The sequence below is a fragment of the Merops nubicus genome, unplaced genomic scaffold (assembly GCF_000691845.1).
Source record: "Merops nubicus isolate BGI_N331 unplaced genomic scaffold, ASM69184v1 scaffold25127, whole genome shotgun sequence".
NCBI lineage: Eukaryota > Metazoa > Chordata > Aves > Coraciiformes > Meropidae > Merops > Merops nubicus.
Window position 1 is genome coordinate 8,351 of NW_008623443.1, and position 22,048 is coordinate 30,398.

Consider the following 22,048-nt stretch of genomic DNA (forward strand, 5'->3'; position numbering starts at 1 on the left):
CTTGGATCTCAGTTTCAGCAATCTGAAATCTCTGGGGTCAAATTATTTTTCATCAGTCCCTGAACTGCAGGTTCTGGATCTTACAAGGTAATGAGCTCTTTTATCTGGATACTGGTAAATCTTGCTTCACCAGCTGGGCTGCCATGGTTGCTTATTTTGTGGTCTGTTGGTCTTGGCTGATTTTTTATTTTTGCTTGTGACTTTATCCCTGTATCTGTCTCTCTGCACTTCTCCACAGTCAAGTGGTGTGCAGCTCTTAGTCCAGTTAACTCAGCACACACTTGTGTGCAAAGCTGGGTCTGTCAGTCTGATCTTGTAGACTGGGGTGTGAGAAGGAGGAGCAAAATGTTTTACTTCTCCCTGAACAAGAAGAATTTCAGACTTTTCACTGTTACAAAAACTTTGAAATGGAATATCTTGGGTGAGCTGTTTTTCTAATCACAGTAAAAAAAAGTTAAAAAGAAAGCTATTTTAAAATATCAATATATTCTCTTTTCCCTTCTCACATATCTGGGGGAGGAGGTGGGGGAGGGTTATTAGCAAATATGGATTGATGTATAATTTCCTTTGACCTGAAACAACAGTTTCTCTGTGAAAATTGTTTCACTGAAAACTGTCACTCAGTCCCATCCCAGGTACAGCTCCAAAGTAATTGATGTATAATTTCCTTTGACCTGAGACAACAGTTTCTCTGTGTAAATTGTTTCACTGAAAACTGTCACTGAGTCCCATCCCAGGTACAGCTCCAAAGTGGCTGAGTGGCTGAGCAGGTTTGCTGTAAGGTACTGGATTATAGAACTAATTTTGCTTGAATTCATTGCAGAATGGTTTTGAGTCTCAAATTCTGGATCTTCCCATATGAAACCATCTTTTAGTAGCCATCCTCTTTTTCTCCCTCTTCCTCTTCTCCTTGACAACAAACATGGCCTGGGGTCTTTTCCTTCTGAGTTATCAACAAAACTGCTGACAGAGTTATGAACTTTGCCACTGGTGCATCATGCTGGTGCCACTGGGACTGCCCAGATGTGGCTGAGGTGACAATCTGAAGGCTGTGAGGGTGCAAGGTGTAAGGGAGTGTTGCATCTGGTTGGCTCTGCCATCAAGGATGGTCATTACAATGTTACTTTGGCCTAAACAGAAAACTAGAATTCTCCTTTCCTGCTGCCTGCTGGATTTTTGACCTTCACCATGGCTCAAGGTCTCTTGCTTTGCAATGGAACATCAGCTTTAGAGAGGGAGGAGGAGGTGAGAAAAGGTATCCTGCTGTGGAAGGGTTCCCTTTGTGCACTCAGGAGTGCTAGCTCTGCCCAGCAAAGTAAAGCCAAACCAATCCCCAGTGTGAGGTTCAACCTGAGTGTTGCACCAACCTTAGTGCTGTGGTGTTTGTGAACACAGAAGGGACAATATTTCACACATGTTTATCCTCTTTTCTTGCCCAACAGGTGTCACCTCCAAACAATAGAAGACAACTCCTTTATGGACCTTCATAAACTTTCCACCTTAATTTTAACTGCCAATCCCCTCCAGTACCTGGGGAGAGCAGCCTTCCATGGCTTAACATCTCTGAAAAAGCTAGTCCTGGTGCAAGCCAACGTAACCTCTCTGACTGACCTGCCCATTGGACACTTACAGACCCTACAGGAGCTGAATCTGCGCCACAACAACATCGCTTCATTGAAGCTTCCCACCTACTTCAGCAACCTGACCTCGCTCAGGTACCTGAGCTTTCACTTTAACAATATCACATATATCTCCAAAGGAGACCTTGATGCCCTGAGGGAAGTGAACACGCTCAACCTCACACTGGTGCTTTCCTTGAATAACATAAAATACATAGAGCCAGGGTCCTTTGCAAAGATTCACCTTGGTGAGCTGGTTCTAAGGTCCACTTTTGAGAACTTTGATGTGATGCACGCTTCTTTGCATGGCCTGAGTGGTTTACAGGTCAACAGACTAATAGTTGGAGAATTCAGCAACAGTCAGAGACTGGGAGACTTTCAGAACGGACTCCTGAGTGGACTGTGTCAGGTACAAATGCAAGAGTTCATCTTAATCTGTTTCAGGAGCTTTAAGAATAACACAGACACTCTTTTTAACTGCATAGGCAACGTCTCCAGTATTCGGCTTGTGGATCTCCGACTTCAAGAGGTGTCAGAGGTTCCTATGTTCTCTCAAGTGAAACAGCTGGAATGCAAGAAATGCAAGTTTAAGGAAGTGCCTGCTGTGAGGCTGTCTCTTTTCAAGGAGCTCAGAGTGATTCGTATTACCAAGAGCAAACACCTCAATAGCTTCTGGCAGAAATTTGAGCGTCTAAGTAACCTGGAGGTCATAGATTTGAGTGAGAATCGCCTTTCCTTCACTAGCTGCTGTTCCCCTCAGTTTAGATACTGTCCAAATTTGAAGCACTTGAACCTAAGCTTCAATTCTGACATCAGCGTGAGTGGAGATTTTACTAATGTGAAGAATTTGTTGTATTTGGACTTTCAGCACACGAAGTTAATAGGTCCTGGCACCTATCCTGTCTTCCTGTCCCTTCAGAAGCTCATTTACCTCGATATTTCCTATACCAAAACTCATGTCAAATCTCAGTGTGCATTTTGTGGCCTGAACTCCTTGCGAGTGCTCAAGATGGCAGGCAACTCCTTTGAGAACAATAAACTGGCCAACAACTTCAAAAACCTAAGCCACCTCCACACCTTGGATATTTCAAGTTGCCGATTAGCACATGTGGATCAAAGTACATTTGATGCCCTCTCTGAACTAAAAGAGCTAATCATCAGCAACAATAAGCTCCTGAGCTTTGATCCTGCAGTCTACAAGCCACTCCAAGCCCTCACAGTCCTGGATTTCAGCAACAACCAGCTGAATGTTCTGTTGGACTCAGCCCTGGAAATCCTGCCTGAGAGTCTGATGCTTTTAGACATCTCTCAAAACCTGTTTGATTGCTCTTGCGTGTACTTGAGCTTTCTGAAATGGGTCAAGGAAAACCAGGAGCTACTGCAGAACAAGGAGCTGATGATATGCCACACGCCTGTTTATATGAAGAATGTGAGCCTGTCAAGTTTTGATCTGTCCTCCTGCCACCTCAATGCAAAAGCAGTGTCATGGTCAGTGATGATGTTGCTTGCTGCATTGGTGTTCATCTTCCTGATTTACAAGTACTACTTCCAGATATACTACTCATTGGTGCTGCTCAGTGGGTGTAAACACTCTGCAGAAAGAGGTGACACCTATGATGCATTTGTCATCCACTCCAGCAAAGACCAAGAATGGGTGATAAAAGAGTTGGTAGAACCCTTAGAGAGAGGAAAACCACCCTTCCAGCTTTGTCTTTACTACAGGGATTTCCTACCAGGGGTACCCATTGTCACCAATATCATCCAAGAAGGTTTTCTGAGTAGCAGAAATGTCATTGCAGTCATCTCTACTGACTTTCTGGAAAGTAAGTGGTGCAGCTTTGAGTTTGACATTGCCCAGTCCTGGCAGCTTGTTGAAGGAAAGGCTGGAATCATCATGATTGTACTAGAAGATGTGAATAAGGCCTTGCTGAGGCAGAGGCTGGGGCTGTCCCGATACCTGAGGAGGAACACCTATCTGGAGTGGAAAAACCAAGAAATAAGCAGGCACATCTTCTGGAGGCAGCTGACAGGAGTCCTGCTAGAAGGCAAACAATGGAATCATGAGGAGGTAAAGCTCATGTGAAGAGAAAGAGAGACCACTTCTCTCCTGTCTACCATCCTGGCTTGGTCTGATGGCTAGTGCTCAGAAGCTGGCTCTTCTATAGCTATTCAGAGTCGGATGAAGTGGATGGAGGCACTATAAAAGCACTACAGAAATACCTGCCTTGCTGGTCACCCTTGGTCAAGGGAACTTGCAAGCTAAGGAGTGGCAGCAGCTAGAAGAGCTGCACACACCTGAGCTCCATGTTAGTCTGCAGGAGTCAACCAAAGCAGGCCCAGCAATCCCCACAGGTCTGGTGGGTTGGTGAATAGACTGGCATTTGTGTGCCTCTCAAACTGATTTTGGGTCCTGGGGCAATTTGTGCACTGGAACGTCAGGGTCTGTTGCATTGAGTGAATCTTAGGATCTGCAAAGGACACCAAATTCTTGGTTCTAAAAATGGTGGGAAACAGAAACAAGATTTGGCTCCTGAAAGTCCTGGGTCTGCCTCCTTTGGCACCATAACTCAGAGGGAAAATGCTACAGAGGAAATTTGGTGTCCTACAGCCACAGACCACCTGGGAGCCACTCACTGAGGCTGAGCATTTGTGTCATCAGAGTGGGAGGAGATTGCAGTTGATGGGAAATTTTCCCAACATGTTTATTTTGGTTTAGAACAAGATCAACTCCCAGATATTTCCATCACCTGGAACTCTTATTTATATCCAGATTACAGAACGTTTGAGAGAATGGTTTGAGGTTTTCTTGTAGGATTCAAAACTCAGTGGGAGCAGAAGAAGCCAGAGAAATGTTTAACACCTTTAAATTGAAAGTATTTTCTGCATCAGCTGCTTCTCCTCAGCCCGTGTTTCTGGGTGTACTGTGTGGGACTGCCCTTTATGAGCAAGTGTTTTGATGTTTACAGCCAGCCAGTTCTAGAATAAGCTTTTCCACTTTCTGGACCAGCCTTAATTTACTGTTGTGCCATAGAAGCCTCCAGCCCATGGGTAGAAATGGACTTCAGGTATGTTTGGACCCAGCAATGAGGCTGAGAGTCTCTTATCCTTCCTCCCATCACTCTGTGGCAGCCTCTGGTCCTGGTGGGCATCTCTACATGTGTTGAACCCTTTCCCAGGGTTCAGCTGCTGCTTTGAACGGGACAGTCACTGGACAGGAGAGTTTTGTCTTTGTTTCATGGAGAAGGTGCCTGACATTTTGCAGGGAGAAGAGACAGAGGAGAACAGTCTGGGTTAACTAAACTAAACATTTCCCAGCACTGCCCTGAATAAGGGGAAGGAAAGTCTAAATGCCAGTAAATCATATTACAGAGCCCTCCATTGATGCAGTGAATATTGAATAGTGCTGGAGTATTGCTCTCTATTTACGGAAGGCTTTGCTTGGGATTAATCACTGAATTACTCCAGTTTTAAACTTGCAAATCCTTCTATAATCAATGACGTTCTACAGAGGTAAAACAGAAGCAATTGAGTGGTGAATCAGATCTGGTATTTATTCAGAAGAAAGGGCCTGATCCATCTCACTTTTCTAAGCACCAGCCAGCAGCATCGCTGTGGAAGCCAGTGATGAGTGAGATCAGCATTAGACCCTGTTTGAAAATGAGGGAGAGGTACTTCCAGGGCTGTGCTGGCACAAGCTGGGTCACAGTTCCCTCTCTGTGTGCTGGGGCTGTAGTACCTTGGGGTAACACTACCAAAAACCCCACAGCGCTCCCTAAGGGTTTGGGTTTTTTTGAGAGCTTTAATAAAACTGAACTCGATGCTGTGTTCATTTGTCCAGTGAGGGGTTTTTTTGCATATGGTAAGTGCAGTTGCAGTGGTTTCCAGAGTGGGGTTCTCCCCACCTCGGCTGTGATTGATGGGTCCTGAGCCAGCGCTCAGCACCTCCCAGGCAGCCATGGCTCCTCACCCATGGGCAGAGGCTGCTGGAGCTGGGGAGGGGGTGCAGTAAACCAGGGCACAGCTCGAGGTTCCCTGGATGGAGACCAAAGGAGAGCAGGGAGGACAAAGCAAATATTAGCCCTGATTTCAGCAGCTACAAGTTAAATTGGAAAACAAGAGAAGAAAACTTAAATGGAGTGGGTGTTATTGATCTTGAATTGAGCAGCACTGAAGCTGAATATCTCTGTGTCTCCTCTACAAACAATTTGGTGCATACGTATTTCTGGCACCAAGCACAGAGTCCTGTGTTTCTTGATGGTAATTATATTAATGAGTTTCAGAAAGCCTGTAAGTGGTTCTGGGCATTATAATAAGGGTTTAGGACAGTACTGTTAAAAAGTTGGTGTTTGTTGAATATCAAAGCAACTTTAGGAGAGCTGGGGTGATGCTGGGAGGAGGCTCCTACATGCACAACTTAGAAAGAAACCAGCCACTTGTTCTTCTCTTGCTATTCAGAGTCTGTCCCAGGCTTTCTTACTGCACAAGAGAAAGCACAAAAACCATCATAGCTTCTGGAAGTGAGAGTGAGAGAGTACAGTGAGACAGAGACTGGAGGCTGGGGCACTCAGAAAACAAGGGGGTTTGGAAGAGGTTTATCTTCTGCAAGCCCCACAGTCCCTACCTCTGCTGCTTCCCTCTACTCATTTAGAGATTTCACTTTGTCTCAGCAGTCTCAGACACAAGGTGATTTCTTTTATTGCTGAGACCTTCAGGAACAGAATCAGGAATTTTGTTTTGTTTGTTTTATTTTTTTGGTGCTGCGTGGCACAAGGAGGCTCAGGAGGACAGGCTGGCTGGTTAGATGAACACCCCTTGATGGGACCTGGGTGCCAGGCACAACCCATGTGCTGTAAATGCCCATCCATGCAGCCAGGGGCTCTGCTGGGTGAGCAGCTCCCAGCCCCCTCCCTGCACAGCCCGAGGGGTCATTTACCTGCCCTGGCAGTGCCTGTCTTCTGTACTTCGTGGTTGTGAGTCTGGGGGGGGAAAGGCTGTGTGAAAAGTCACATTTTCACCATTTACTCAGCAGAGGAAAAGCAGATTTGGTTTTGGCAGACTCAGACCAACTTTCTCCAACAGTATAAATGGGGGAAATGTGGTTCAAACAGAAAACCACACCTATTTATATTACCTATGGGAAGCAAATTTCAGAAGGAAAATTCTGGACATTCTCATGTCTCAAACATGCTGGCATGCATCATGATTTGAAAGTGCTCACTCTGCAGCAGGTAACTTTGGTATTATTTACATATTTGGGTGAATAATTGAGCAGCCAACCAAACATCCGTGTCGGTCTGCATTCATCCCTCATGTAAACAGCTGAACATGTCCCAGCTATTAAAGCATCTGTTTTACCCAGGTCATAAAAACAGATGGAGATGAAACTCCAAAGGGCTGTTGCATCCAAGCTATTTCATTTAATTTGTAATGGGGATGTGCCCTGATTTCATGATGTGCTTAATTTGACCTGTGCAAAATGCCAGGAGAGATGAAGCTCAGGTCTTGTTTGCCTTGCAGAGGGTGGTGTCTCAGAGACAGGCTGTCACAATGTGCTGGCATCATCACCAAAATGTGGTTTGCAGTGAGGGCTCTGAAGGGAGCAAGCCCTCAGTAGCACAATTGCATTTGTAGTCTCCACATGGTAGCAGAGAAATTCCAGAGGAGCTGAGAACTAGAGCAGTTTGCATTGGTACCCACCTAGATCTTGCTGGCTGAGGGGACAGAACTGTGTCACTGCTCCCTTGGCCTCCCCAGACATTAGCACAGACTTCCCACGTCAGTTAAAAAATCAACACAACAAGAAAAAGCAGCTGGTTTCTCTGGACTGACTGCTACTTGACAGGAACAGGTTGAGATTTTGCTGGAAGAGTGTCTGTCCTTTGGGAAATGCTGTTTTGTGGGTGGTTTGTGTAATTTAATGAGGTAGCATAGTGAATCTATGGAACAGAAATCGGTTTCTGCTTCAGTATTGCACGGGGTGGTAATCTTGGAACTTTGAATGGAAACAGTGCTTTTTGCAATGTTTTGAAGGGGTTGAAAAAAAGGATTTCAAATAAAAGTTAAATTGTTCCACAAAGTCATTTTTTAAACTGTCAGTTTAGGCTGATGCTGTTGTTTCTCAGAGCACCTTTTCATTTTGAATTTTTTTTTTGTATTTATATAATCTGACTAGCCTCCCAGAACAGAGCCAAAAAATAAAAATGTCTCCACCCACCCAAACTAAACCCCACAAATTTAATTTTGTGATAAAACTTGTGATTTCTCATTTTTTGTACCACGTTGAAAAGCAGAAATTTTGACAAAATAGAAATTTCACTTCTGTAGCAATCTTTACCCTGACTCTCTGAAAGTTAAACCTCCACCTGGCTGTATTGCACACACAGTTTGGGCAGCAAAAAAAAACCCTAAAGAATCCCCAGAAGAGATTTCATTAAGTGCCTTTTGCAAAATGTCTGCAGTAGGTGCAGTTAATCGAGAGGAACTGCCTGAGACTGAGAGCAACTGAACACGGTAGGAAGGATGCAATTCCTTAACAAGTTGTTCTTTGCCATGGCAGCTCAGGCTGAGAATTGGGACAAATGACAGCCAAACATGATCTGCAGAAGAAGAGCCCATCTGCCAGTAGCAGGAATCTTCCATAGCTTCAAGGTCATGTGGAGGGCAAAGTCAATAATCCGTCAGCCTAGACCTCTCCGTGCTGTGAGCACAGAGATGGAAACATTGCTTGATAGAGGACAGCTCTCTTAAAAGCCTGGAAAATCAAGAAAAAGGAATAAAAATAATAGAAAAGAGATATTGGGGCAGGATGTCAGGTGAAGTGGCCACAGTTCAGCAGCTGGGTGGATCTCAGCTGCAGGAGGTGGCTTGGTCCCAGGGTTTCCAGCACTAACAGTCCAAAGCCCCTAGAAGGCAGAAGTTTTGTGGTGGGTTTCTAAGTGCTCCCTTTCACAGCCTGAGAGGTTCTCACCTTGGTGCTTCCTTGCTGGGAGAGCCTGATTCTCCCTCTCAAAACCTCATCCTGAGAGAGATCCTGAATAAAAGTGGGGCTTTGCATCTTCCTCTCCCTGTCTTCTCAGCATGGGCAGGTCCCAGGGGCTAGCTCAGGCTGGGCTAGCATTCACCACCTGCAGTAGTCCTATTCCCAGCCCCCTGGAGGAGAGGGAATGAGTCACCATTTAAACTGAACTCTGGCCTTGGAGTTTATTCTGTACATGCCTTCATCAGGAGAGCCTTAAACCCCTTCTGCAATGTTCTCTATGATCTTGGTCTTCAAAAAGTGTGATTTTAGTTGTTACTGTCACTGGATGCCCTATCAAGAAGGCAGGACAGCACCTCCCATAAAATTCCCTTGCATTGCTCCCCCCTCTCAGCCTCCCCCTCTAGCAAATGAAACCACATCTGCATTTGCCAGCTGCCCACATTACATCTTTGGGCCACTGCAGCTTTAGCAATCATATTAATATGTCTTCTGTCCTTGCAGTACCACCGTGGCCCATGCTCCAGAGCAGGTATTGGTTTAAGGCCCAGATCTGTGAAGAAGGGATGGAAATAAGCATCACGGGGAGACCTTATTGTGGCCTTTCAGTACTTAAAGGAGGCTGGAAGAAAGCTGGGGAAAGATTTTTAGCAGGGTCTCTTGTGACAGGATAAGGGGGGTGGTTTTAAACTAAAAGAGGGAGACTCAGACTTGAAAGAAGGAAAAAAGTTTTACACTGATGGAAGAAAAGTGGGGACAGACTTTTTAGCAGGGTGTCTTGTGACAGGATAAGGGGAGTGATTTTAAACTAGAGAGAGAGACTCAGACTTGATAGAAGGAAAAAAGTTTTACACTGAGGGGACTTGAAAGAAGGAAAAAAGTTTTACACTGAGGGTGGTGAGACACGACCAGAGACAGGACAAGGAGCAATGGGCACAAACAGGAGCCCAAGAGGTTCCATCTGAACATGAGGAAAATCTTCTTTGCTTTGAGGGTGCCAGAACCTTAAGCAAGCTGCCCAGAGAGGTTTTGGAGTCTTTTCTGGAGAGATTCCAAACCTTCCTGGATACAGTCATGGGCACCCTGCTCTGGGTGACACTGCCAGAGCAGGGGGGTTGGGTGAGATGATCTCCAGAGGTCCCTCCCAGCCCCACCGTGCTGGGATTCTGTGTGAGAGGGTTGAAAGGGCAAGGGAAGGAAAGTCTTGACCATGTCTACAAATCAGATGTGTAGCAGGGGGAGGATATATAGACCACACACTTCCAAAATTTTCCCAGCAGAACTCCTCAAAACCCCTTCCTGGGTGGCTGTGGGGCAGATCCTCAGCTGAGGCAGAGGATCACCCTCTTCTGCAGGGCTAGGGCCCATATGCCTCCAGACAGAGGACTTCCAACACCATCAGCAGCCTAGTGAAAAGAGAGCTGCAGCCTCCCCTGCCAGCAGCTCCTTCCTCCCTTATGGCCACATCTTGAGCACTATGCAAATAACAACGGGGTGTTGTTGGGCAGAAGAGGTTTAACTGCAGCCTGCACTGCCAGAGAGGCCGAGAGAGGCTTCGCTCCACATCCAGTCCCCAGCCCTTATCTTTTCTTCTGCCCCTCTCTCATCCTTTCCTTCTCCTCAAAGTTTCTCTTTCCTCTCTCAGCTCCTGGCCAGCAAGTGACCAGCCCAAAATGTACAAAAGAAGGCAGGGACATCCTTTATTTATTTTTTTTTTCCCATTTTTTTAAAGAGTCTTTAAATCCTTTGGAGTGTCGTGTCCCGCCAGAAGGATTAGCAGTAATTCCCCTGCCATCGCTTGCCTCTGCTGCTCTGACAATTCATTCTCCTGAGATCCCCTAAACTCACTGCTGCATACATTAGTCAGAGGACACAGAGAAGGCTCGAGGAGACTGGAGTGAAGCACCAAGAAGGTGGAGTCCAGATCAGAGTGCTTGAGAACTTCACTTTCTTTTCCCCGTCTCAATGTCCTCCACTTTAGATGTTGAAATCTTTCCCGACCGCTCTCCCCCAGGCCAGCAAACCCGTGTCTGAAGTCTGATCCAACCTAGGTGGTGGAGGCCTCACCCCTGGACACATTCAAGGTCAGGTTTCATGAAGCTCTGAGCAGCTTGACCTAGTTGGAGATGTCCCTGTTTTTTGCAGGGGGCTGGGACTAGGTGATCTTTGGAGGTCCCTTCCAACCCAACACGTTCTATGATTCTATGAACCCCTTTCCTATTACTGGTCCTGCTCACAGCCACCAAAGTTTTGCTTTCTGTGCAGGAAACAAGTGCACTGACAGTAGCAGAAGAAAAAGCAGTACTTGGCCCCCAGGACCCTCTTTGCAGTTCTGCCTTAGCAGCAAAGACCTCCCTGCTGAGGTGTTTCTTTCTGTCAGATGCTCTAAGTATTAAAATAAGCTGTTAATAAGAAAACCTACAGTGTTCCTGCTCTCTGCTCCTCCAGAGACTGTGGCCCACGTCCTTCTGACCTGCACAGAGTCAGCAAGTTTCAGTTCCCTGCTGCTTGCCCCTTCTAGCACCCCCTGTCTTGCCTGGTGCTGAGCTGGGCCAGCCCCACTCTACGCTCTGCCAGTTCTCCCCCACCCTCTCACTGCCCTGCTGAGAGCAGGTGGGTGACAGGATTCACCCACAGACAGAAACTGCCTGAGCTGTGTTATTCAGAGCCCTGGTGGAAATAAAAGGATGCCTGCCTGCTAAGAAGTGCCATGGCTGGGAAGAAGCCCCCTGCTCTGACTGGGGAGATGCCCGTGGAGGTCCCCTCTGTGCCAGGGAGCATCGAGAAGAAGACAAGATGCTGGGATTGGAGTCTGAGCCAAATCTGGGGAGTTGCTAGCCCTCCTTGATAGCTGCTCCTCTTGGAAAAAAAAAAAAAACAGGAATGTTTTCTAAAGAGCCTCATGAAAGCAAAGTCTATCATGATTTCAGTGTGAGCAGACAGCCAGTGAGATAGGAGCATCCCCTTAGATTTGCCTGCCGGAGGTCATTTACCTCAGAAGCTGCTGAATAAAAGATACAAAAACACAGCCGAAAGTGGTATTATTTGTTCCTTTCAGAGCATGATGGGAGGCATAAAAACATTATAAGGGGTATCTTTGAGTCTTGCCAGCCTGGATTTGTCAGGGCAGAGTTTCCACGGAGCGTTCCCCGGGTGACCCAGTTTCCAAGACAGAGGCACAGACACACACACACACACACACATACACACACTCGGAGCCACAATCCACAACTTTAATAACTGTGTGACATACAAAGGAGATTTTGATCCAAAGTGGAGCTGACAGAGAAGTGGAAGGAAGGATCTGGTATTTTTTTGCTTTTTTTTTTTCCCCCTGCACCCCTGCACATCAGGATTACAGTCAAGGTGGTTTCAACCTTCAGCAAAGGCTGATATTATTGTGGATTCTGCTTTTAATGACATTTAGTAAGAAGCTGTAGCTCAGGGGGAAGGGGAACAAGGGTTTTCTTTTCTTTTCAGGAGGAATTTACTGGGGCTGTCAGGATTAAATGCATGAAGCGAATGCATATGGGGCTGCAAAAGGGGCTTAATAGCTTTGCTGCTGGTAACCACCGAGCAGCTCTGAGACAGGGTTTGCCACTCCTGTCGTGCATCTGATGAAACATGTCTGTGTGGAAGTCTGCATTTGAGGGTCTGTCACAGCAACGTGGTCACGCTGAGGTGACTTTGCTGTCATGGATGGTTTTCTGGCTGTGGGTGTGGTGTGGGTGACACAAGCATGGAGTTACAGAGCAGTTATCTCTGTTTCTGAAAACTTCCCCTCAAGGATGAGGTGATGGCTGCTCCAGTCCAGGTGGCAAATGTCACTCCCCTCACCATGGGTATCTCAGACATTGCTCTAGGAACCTGCAGTGCACAGACACATTTCAGCCTGGGTGGATTTGTCAGGATCCCAGGGTGGGTGCTGGCCTGAGAGATGCTGCAGGCTGGGGACTCAACCAGCCAGCTCAGAGCGGACCTGGAATGGGCTCAAGCATCCCAAAAAGCTCACATCCTTCCTAAGTCATGCCAGGCTGTGGGATCAAGTGTTCCCAGGCAAATTCTATCAGTTTCCATGTCCTTAAAGCAAAGTGTAGAGTTGAGCTGCTTTAATATTGCAGCAAAAGTCTAAAAATGAAACTTCTTCATAAAATCTGGAGTTTAGGAAGTAACTATACATTGGAGAGGAAGGAACAACAGGCAAAACAACCAAAGGAGATGAATCTTGGGCCAAAGTGCATCCCTTCTCAAGCTTTCCCAGGATTTGTTTCTTGGAGCAATGTTTTGGCTTGGATCTCCTTTTAGAAAACATTCTGTAACTGTAAATGAGCTGGTGCTGCCTTGTGCCTCTCCAGGATATTGTAAGTGCCTAAACTCAAACTTCTGAAAACACCTCAGTGGAGGAATAGGGAAGACAATGTTAGTGCAGCCCTAATTGTACGAGCTGGCAGAAGGCAGCAGGCATGGCTCAGTAGAGATGGTGCCAAACAGAGAGGAAACTAAAAGGAGAAGATGCTGTTGTCTGTGCTGTGTGGTGGTGATGCAATTCCCACATGCATTTCAGTCACGTGAACTTCAGCAGATGGTAGACGTGTTTGCTGGACTAGGTTGGGAGACCTTGTCAGAAATCCCCCCCCATCCTGAGGCTTCCAGTCTGCTCCACAGAAGAGATCCAGATGCTGAGGCTCTGCCAGGGACCTTCTCCTCCTGGGGACTGACAGCTCTTTTGTGAAGGGACCTGGCAGAAGGTGCACAGCCCATCCAGCAGGAGCACCTGCTGGCACCCCGATGAGCTGGCCAGCTAGACAAAATGAGCCCTCACAGGCCAAGCAGGTTGTACACCTCAAGCAGAGTGGTAGCAGCTTGCTGTAAGAAAAATGTTGTGGTTTTGACTAATGTGGGGGAAAACCATTTGTCTTATAGTGTGGGGAATTTTTGATGAGCCAGCATGGGGCTGTGGTGGGGAAGAGATAGTCCTCAGTGGTGAGCACAGAGCCACGTCAGTGAGCCTGTGACCCATGGTGGGATGGGTATGTGTAGGGGAAATGAAGCCTTGAGCTCTTACTTCTCCCATCTTTCTTATTTCCAGCCCCTGTTCAGATGGGGATCCCTCTCTCCCTACCCCTCTAGCTGGAAGGAAGAGCACCCACCAGGCCAGGGACCTTCTCCCCAGTGGGACAAGCTGTCCGAGAGCTCCTCGGTCGGTGCCAGAGCTCAGCTCAGAGCAGATGCAGCAGGGCACCAAAGGGGCTGCTCTCCTCGGGCTCCCCATGATCACACCCAGAGGAGAGAACGACACTGCTGTGAAAATGAGGCTGCTGCCACACAGCTCAGCTCTGAGCCCTTCCCTCTGCCAGGGAGCTATGATTAGAATCTCATCCCGCTCCATAATGCACCTGCAGAAGAAAATCCCACCCAGCAGCATGTATCTATTTTTAAAGGCCTTTTTCTAACGGGCTGGGAGATGAGGATGGTGAGAATCCTGCTGGTGTCGTGGAATTCTTTCAAACCCCTTGCAGAAGAGGATGGAGCTAGACTTGGGGAGTGTGGCTGGGAAAAAAAGGAAGCAGCAGAATTATTTTGCCAAGCCTGGAGCCTGTGCCAGCCCTTCGGGGTGGAAAGCTGCATTTCAGCATCTTCTGCAATGTGGGGTTTTTTTTTGGTTTGCTGTACCTAAGTCAGCAAGGTGCCTCCAGCTGTCAGGGACTTGCTGGGGGAGACTTATGTGCTTTGAACACATGTCCAGGCTCCTGAGAGGGGCACAGGGGTCCCTCTCATGGGACACGTGGGCAGGAGTGTGTCCCAGTGATGCTCTGCCCTCCCACTCAGGGCTGTGTGTTGGGTTGGTTCCCTGAAGCTTCTGAGTAAGAGGTGGGGAAAATAAATGGGCAGAGAAGACCAAGGGACTAAAAGAGTCATGTCCGTGGGACACGGGACACAATGAGCAGTGAATTTTTGGGCTGCCAATGCCAAAATGGCACCAGATGTTTTGTGAGTGACTCCATCTACCAACAGGAACATCTGGTGATGTAGGGGGAGTGTAAGTGTGGAAGGTTGGAAGCAAAGTCCCACTTTCCACTTGCTATGCTGCTCATGGATGGAGCTTTGCGCTGCTCAGACACAATTCTCTCTCCCACTCTGAATGGAATCAGAGAAGTGTGTTACATTTATCTTAATAAAACAAGTCACTTTGCAAGCAGTGGAACATAGGAAGGCTGGCTTCCTACAGTTGTCTCCCATGTGGCTTCTCTGGTGTCTGATAGAGGGGCTGAGCTCATATCCCATCCTGGGAGCGGGATGGAAAGCGGAATGCTGATGGGAAGAAGTGCTAATTTGAGTGTATGCTCCCTTATGAAGCTTGTTAGAACTTAGTTCCTCTGAGATGTCTCTTCTTCCATCAAATCTGGTTGCAGGCCAGCAGGTTTAGAAAGCTGCTCTGCAGTGCCTGTGGGATGGCCAGCCCGAGCAGATAAGCCCCGTTTCCTTGGGAAACCACGTCATTAAACAAACAGACGTGGCCTGAAATCACTGCAAATTATTTGTGGTTATATCCCACAGTGTCTGACCCACATACCTGTGCTTTTCATGGCTGACATCTGTCACCAGCTCTGTAGCTCTGATGGAGATTAGCATTAACCTGAGGAAAAGGTCCAGCTGAGTCCCTACCATTGACCATACCATCTACAGACTGAGCGTGCAGCGTTAAATAGATGTACCCAGCCACAAAACCACTTCCCATTTTGTATAGTACAGGCCAACAGAGATTTGAAAAATGTTCCATTTCTCTATAGAAAGACTATTTTTAAAATTGAACAGTAAGTTAGTCCTCTATTGACTTTCAATTTCCATCCTCTTACATTTCCATAGCAACTCTGGCCATTTATGCATTTATCTTTGTATTTAACTTTCCTCTTTCATGGCATTTCGAGTGGACTCAAGTGCTGCAAAAGGGTTAAACCACTCTTTCAAATACCTCCCTGTTTTTAAGCAATTACTTGAAAATACATATATATATATTAAGCTAAATTGACAAGTTTGTGGTTTAATGAAAACTGTCGCTAGAGTATTTGCCCTGAAAAACCTTTCAGGATGATAACAAGAGTGAGTCACAACCTCTCTCCTCTCACCTTGCCTTCTATTATTACTGTGTTCAGAATTCTCGTTCAGAATCTAAACTTGCAGCTGTAACAGTCAAATGGTTGGATATTGAGTAAGATCACACTTCAGCCTCTTTTCTTTTCTTTTCTTTTCTTTTCTTTTCTTTTCTTTTCTTTTCTTTTCTTTTCTTTTCTTTTCTTTTCTTTTCTTCTTCTCTTCTCTTCTCTTCTCTTCTCTTCTCTTCTCTTTCTCTTCTCATGCATACTTGGAAGCAGTGAGAAAGCAGTTGCCCTTCACAGCTTTTTGTGCTTCTGGCCTTGGGACAGAGATGTGAGTTCACTGTGACCATCTACAATGCATGGCTGGAGCTCCCACCAAGATGCTGGAGGGTGTTTGATGGAAATGTAATAACCTCCTCTGAGCCCTTGGTGCACAAGAGAACTTCAGTAGGTGCAGTAAGCCAAGTGGGCAGCCTTGGGAACCCTGGTGAATCTTCATGCATCACACTGGAGAGCCTCGCCAAGTAGGCATTATTGGCTGAGCTCCTTGGACAGCCCATTGGTCTTGAAGTCTCGGGTAGTGTCTGCATGAGACACTGAGGAGACAGCTCTCAATTCACATATCCTGTCCTTAGTCCACAGTTGCCATTTCCTCCCCATAGTTTAATGGTGCTTTTAGCTGGGAACACTGATGAGGCATTCCTCCTGGCAAGCTCTTGACTTTGGGTTTACATTGTCAGTTCTGCTTCTCCTTTGATGTCTTCTCACTTCTCCTCCATCCAGTTGATTACTCCTACCACTCACAGGAGAAGGATGTCTGCTGTCCCCAGGAAAACAATGGGTGACTTATTTACAACACAGGAACACAGGACACGTTTCCCTGGAGACCTGGTGGCACGCTCAAGTGAAGCATGAGGGAGAACATTCTGCTTTGGGGAGGCTTTTCCACTGTGCCTGTGTTCACCTCGGACACTGATGAGCCACCATTGTTCTGCAGCAAAGACCTACCTAACTGACCAAGGTGCTTAAGTGCCAAAGGCATTTTTAAATTTTTATTTTAATGGGCCTGGGAGTCGAAATCTCATTGACTTTCAGATTGGCTGTGCAGATCAATGCACAATGCCCTGACAAGGCAAGATGGGTTCCTACAAAACGTCATCTTGCACATCAGCCAGTCCACCCTTACACTGATCCAGGAGCTTGGGATTCAGCTCTAATCTTCTCCTTCTGGGGATTTCTGATGAGTCCTGGAGCCAGACCTTCAAGTGGGTTTGTGTAAAGATGTAAGTAAGCAACTGATAGAACTGATGAAACTATTTAAGTGCCTAATTCCCATAGAAATCTGTTGCCTAACCTGCTTAGATGCATCTGAAAATCCTATTAAAGCACTTCCTTGAACCTTTAAGCACCTAAATACCTTTGAAAATGGTTCTTTGATCACTTAGGGATGGAAGGTGAGAGTATTTCCAGAGGATTTGTGCTCCTAACTCCCTTGCTGCTCCCTGAAGAATTGTCTGGGTTTGCCTGCATTGTGCCAATGTCCCATGTCACCTTCTCCTTTCATTCCATCACTTGTGTTGTTCCTCAGTGAAGGACTCTAAATAATTTCTCCCCCTTCCTTACTGTTGACACCTTTCTGAGTATTTGCAGGCCGTTATTAAATCACCTCTTTACTCATCCTTTATCTGAGCTGTACATAATTAGTTCCTTTAATCTTTCCTCATAGGTCAATCCTTTTAAACCCTTAATCATCTTTATCTCCTTTTCCTGGAGCCCCTCCAATTTGCTGCCGCTTTTTTTTTTTCTTTTTCTTTTTCTTTTTTTTTTCATTTTATTTTGCATCAGGAAGCAGCAAACCCACAAGTTCTGAGTGCTCTGATCTACCTGCTCCTGCCAGGGAAGGATGCTGCTGGGCTCCCACCCCTGGTACTGCATCCCAAGCACTGACAGGCTGTGCCAGCTCCTGCCCAGCTCTCTATTCCTGCCCAGAATAGCATAGTCTCTTTTGCTTTCCTCAGAAGAGGACTATTTCTCTGCTTTAAATTTTAATTTCATTTCTTTACATTATATGTGTCCTCGGCCCTTTCCCCCAGGGATTTGTGAACATTTCTCAGCTGATATTGCATTCACCTTCACAAGATCCTTGGCTGGTAACAACAGGATGAGGAAATTGAAGCACCACAAAAGGGATGGGAAACAGAGTCCTGGTCCTCCAACCTGTTGATAGTCCTGCCTCCTGTGCTGTCTGAAAGCACATGGCATAGGCTCCAGAAGGAGCAGGCTTTGAGGGAGTAGTGACCACTTGTGGTGTGGGGAATTTTTAATGATCCAGAATGGGGCTGTGGTGGGGAGGAGAGTCCCCAGCAGCAAGTGCAGAGCCCCAGCAGTGGGTGCACGAGGCCAGGCAGTGGCTCTGCCCGGCATGTTCTGCACACACGTGTGCATGGGAGGTGCACACAAACTCTGCCCCCCAAGCCCAACACAGCCCTCCACGCCTGCGTGCTCTTCCAGGAGCCATGCTGTGTCCTCTCCTGCTTCTGATGCGAGGGCAGATGAGGACTGTCTGTGTCACCTCCTTGCAACAGCTTTTATGAAGCCACATACATTCATCTCCTGCTGCTTGGAATTGCCACAACCCCTTCTAGCCTCCTCTGAGCTCTGATGGTTCCAGATGGGACTATCAGACTCCCTAGGAGCACAACTGTAAATATCTGCAGAAGTGCCACCCGAGCGTGGCTGCGCGGGAGCATCGTGAGCACCATCGAGAGCTGTGTTGCTCCTGCTCAGCCACCTCTGTTCATGAGAGGGGCTGCAGTTCCCCGGGGGCTCACCAGCAGCAGCAGCTCTGCTCTCACAACTTGCACCCCACAGCAAGAAAAATAAGGAAGTGGATGCAATTAGTGCATAGCTGGAGTGGGACAGAGTCATCCCGTCTCTGCCACTGATGTCTCAAGTGGCCATGGTCACCTCACCAGACCCAGATGTTTTAGAGTTGTGTGCAGGTGAGTCCTTGGAATTTGGGAAAATCCCCTCTAATGTGAACAGCACCCAACCCTGAAGTAGCCTAATTTTCAGTGGAACCCTTGCCATAATGGTAATAATAAGCTTATCAGTGTCTTTCCTCTGCCAATAAAATTAGCATCGCTGTGCTCTTCCAGAGGTGCCTTTTCTACATATTTCCTTTCAGAGGAGAAGCATGGTGGTGTTGCTTCTTCCACCCAAAACGGAATCTGGTGGCACTGCCAGTCCTGGATGCAGCTTGTTGAAAGGGAATCTGCTTTTTAGCCAGCAAAGCAGCCATTCCATTAGCTGATGTCCTGCACCACTGAGCAAGTGGGTGCTGTGGTTTCCCTTCTCCCTCGTGCTCTCCTCACTGCTGCAACGGCTGCTCTTGCAAGTAATTTCTCAGAAAGGGTGAAATCCCAAACTTGACTTGGTTGCAAAGCTCCCAGTGACTTTAAATCTGAATATTGTGTTGCCAGAATTTTGAGGAACTCAGCAGGGAGAGCCAGAAGCAGATGCCTCTCTCTGGGAGTCGTTTATTTGGAAGCATTCAAACTATCTTGTTATGTTTCTCTTGTGGTGCTGCTTCACAGAGCTCCACTGACACAGCATGCAGACCTCAACAATCCCCCCTTTGCTCCGTGCATCATGGCACAGAGTGGGGTGACTGTGACCTTCTCTTGGCAGGCAGACAAGGACTTCTGATGCGGTGATGCAGCATCCTCATAGCAAACGATACTTCCCAGCTGAACAAGTGCTTGTTCCCAAATCACTGCTACCTAAAGTCCCTGTGAGCAGCCCTGCAGGGATCCCAGACAAGTTACATGGCTGTTACTGAGATGTGAGCCTACATGTGACTTGAGAAAGACTCTGGTCCACCAGGACCCACAAGAGACCATGGCACTTGTTACAGGATCCTCTTTATTAAGAGTGGTTTTTTTTAATAAGAGTGAATAGAGGAAATTACTCAGAGTTCTCACTTTGATATTTGCAACCTGGGAAATAAATTTATTTTAATGCAGAACTTGCCACGCTTTGTAATTACTCAATGGACAGATTTTGCCAGAAGAAATAAAACATTTCCTTTTCCCTTTCCCTTTCCCTTTCCTTTTCCCTTTCCCTTTCCCTTTCCCTTTCCTTTTCCCTTCCCCTTTCCTTTCCTTTCCTTTCCTTTCCTTTCCTTTCCTTTCCTTTCCTTTCCTTTCCCAGCCAGTTTTTCCTATAGGCACTGATTCACTACCCAGAAGAAATGCAGAGACCCAAGTGAGGGCTTCTCACATGACTTCATTTACAGGCAACACTTCTCAAAATAGCCTTTTTCCACATAACTTTCCATACAACAGCAGCTTCTGTAGAGCTGCCAGTTCTGTCACTGTGGTACAGGCAGCAAAGATGGAAGTAAAAATATCAGCAGCAGCTCTGGCTCTATAAAAGCAAAAGTCACCAGTGAGTTCCTCAAATCCCCGATCCCTTTGGTGAGGGACAGCAGGGATGAACCTGGGGTCCAGCCGCCCTGGAACAACTCCCCATCCTAAATACTTCCAAATAAACACCTAAGCAGCAAGAAACTCAAAGCCTGGGGGATGTGATAAGCGAGCATTTGTCCTTCCTTCTGAGTACTGATGTAGTAGTTGGAGATTCCAGCCAGGACAGAGCTGTGCTGTTTTCCCTCAGACTCACCCCATCCTAATAAGAAAAGCTGATGGGATCTCTGTGGGGAGCCTCACACTGACACACACCCATGTGAACTGCCCCGTGTTAGGGAAAAACTCCATCTGAGATGGGCTTTAAAGCCACCCAGCCCTTTCAAAATGCTGCTTTGAAAACTCAGACTCCCTTGACTCCGTGGGCTGAAGAGAGACACTTTCACGCCTTTGAGAAAATGGTTTATAATACATATATGAGAGGAAAATAAAGGATAAAGAATATTCTTTTGACTAGCTTTTCTTCTTTCTTTTTTTTTATTTTTTTTTTTTTTCCTTTTTCCCCTTTTCTTTATTTACCAAAAGTACCTCCAAGGCTAATGGCATTTTCTCTGGCCGCTGGGAGCAGAGGAAGATTGAAGTCTGAAATATGAAAGCTTTTCTCTTGGTTTTTAACAACTTTGGATCACTCTAGTTAACTCTCAGGCTCAGTTCAAAGCAGAACTAGAAACTGAAAGGCTGGTTCTGTTTTTCTATTAGAAATGAGTAATAAATGATTTCTCATCCCGGAAAGAAACACAGAGGCTTAAAATTTCTTGTCCTGGATGAAAAGTCAAAATCACTAAGACTTTAGTGAGCTGACAAAAAACTAAAATAAAATTGCCTGCGATACCTCATTTTGATGATATCAAAGTGTTTCAGGTGTGACCTCTTTTTCATTTTAAGAAATATTTTCATTATAATCAACTTGAATTTCAAAACAAAATGACTTTGAATAAGAAGGTAAAACAGGCTGTCTGAGTCTCAATTTTTTTCCCGACAGAAGAAATTCATCAAGCTGGCTCTCTTTCTTTGAAGCATTTCAATTGAGATGAATCAGCGTTTTTTCAAACCATAATAGATGTCTTAACAAGATATTCCTGCCCAGTGAGTTTCCTGGGATGGACGCATGTGATGACAGCAGTGCAGAGGACAGAAATTCTGAGGAAATATTAGGCTAGGGTTCAAAAAGGAGAATATAAGTCTTAAGGAGCCATATCCAAAGGTGACAAGGATTTCAGTCTTCCCCAGACTTTGAGAACTTGGAGGTCCTAACTGGGCCTAAAGCTGAGAGATGGGTGCATTAATGCTGCTGGTCATATAAAAGCTGTGGGATTCCCAACTTGCCTGCTCTGGTGTGAGCAGGAAATTAGTTTTGACTGGCCTTTGACATGTTATTTTGGTGTTCCCTCTCAGGATATAAAAGTCCAGCAACAGCAGTATTGGGCAAACTTATCAAATTCCTTTTAGCCTCTGAAAACCTCTGATGTTTCTATTTGAGCTGTCTGGATTTTGCCCTCAAACCGAAGTTGGTTTGCTTGGCTCAGGCAGCAGTTACTGAAGAAAAGTGCTTGTATTTGAAAGAAGGAAGGAGCTGTTTGCTAAAGCTTGGTGCTTTGGTGAGGAGTCATTCTGTTCCTGTGCCTTATTCACCTTTTCAGCAACAGAGGGTAATAGGCAAAATCATATGTTGGGTGATAGGAGGATCATAGAAATTTTCTTCTTTCCCAACTGATTGTATCTTCCCTTTATTTTTACAAGTCTTAAGCACAGAGCACTTGGATAGGAGCCACTCCAAGGATTCAGTGCTAGACAGAGAGATCACTCGATGCTCTAATCTTCATTCTTCTTCTGACCTTAATTTGCTCCTTGATCATGAGCTGTTCATGT

The 22,048-nt window shown here is 46.2% G+C and overlaps 1 protein-coding gene across 1 annotated transcript in view; it reads left to right on the forward strand.

Annotated features, from left to right (window-relative positions):
* TLR4 (toll-like receptor 4) overlaps positions 1 to 3,702 on the forward strand; it is a 4,702-nt gene extending 1,000 nt beyond the window's left edge. The window contains exons 2-3 of the mRNA XM_008945045.1: positions 1 to 87; positions 1,443 to 3,702. The exon at positions 1 to 87 is cut by the window's left edge and continues 89 nt beyond it. Of these exons, the coding sequence (XP_008943293.1) occupies positions 1 to 87; positions 1,443 to 3,702 (2,347 nt within the window). The remainder of the gene's footprint in view (positions 88 to 1,442) is intronic.
* The last annotated feature ends 18,346 nt before the right edge of the window (positions 3,703 to 22,048 follow it).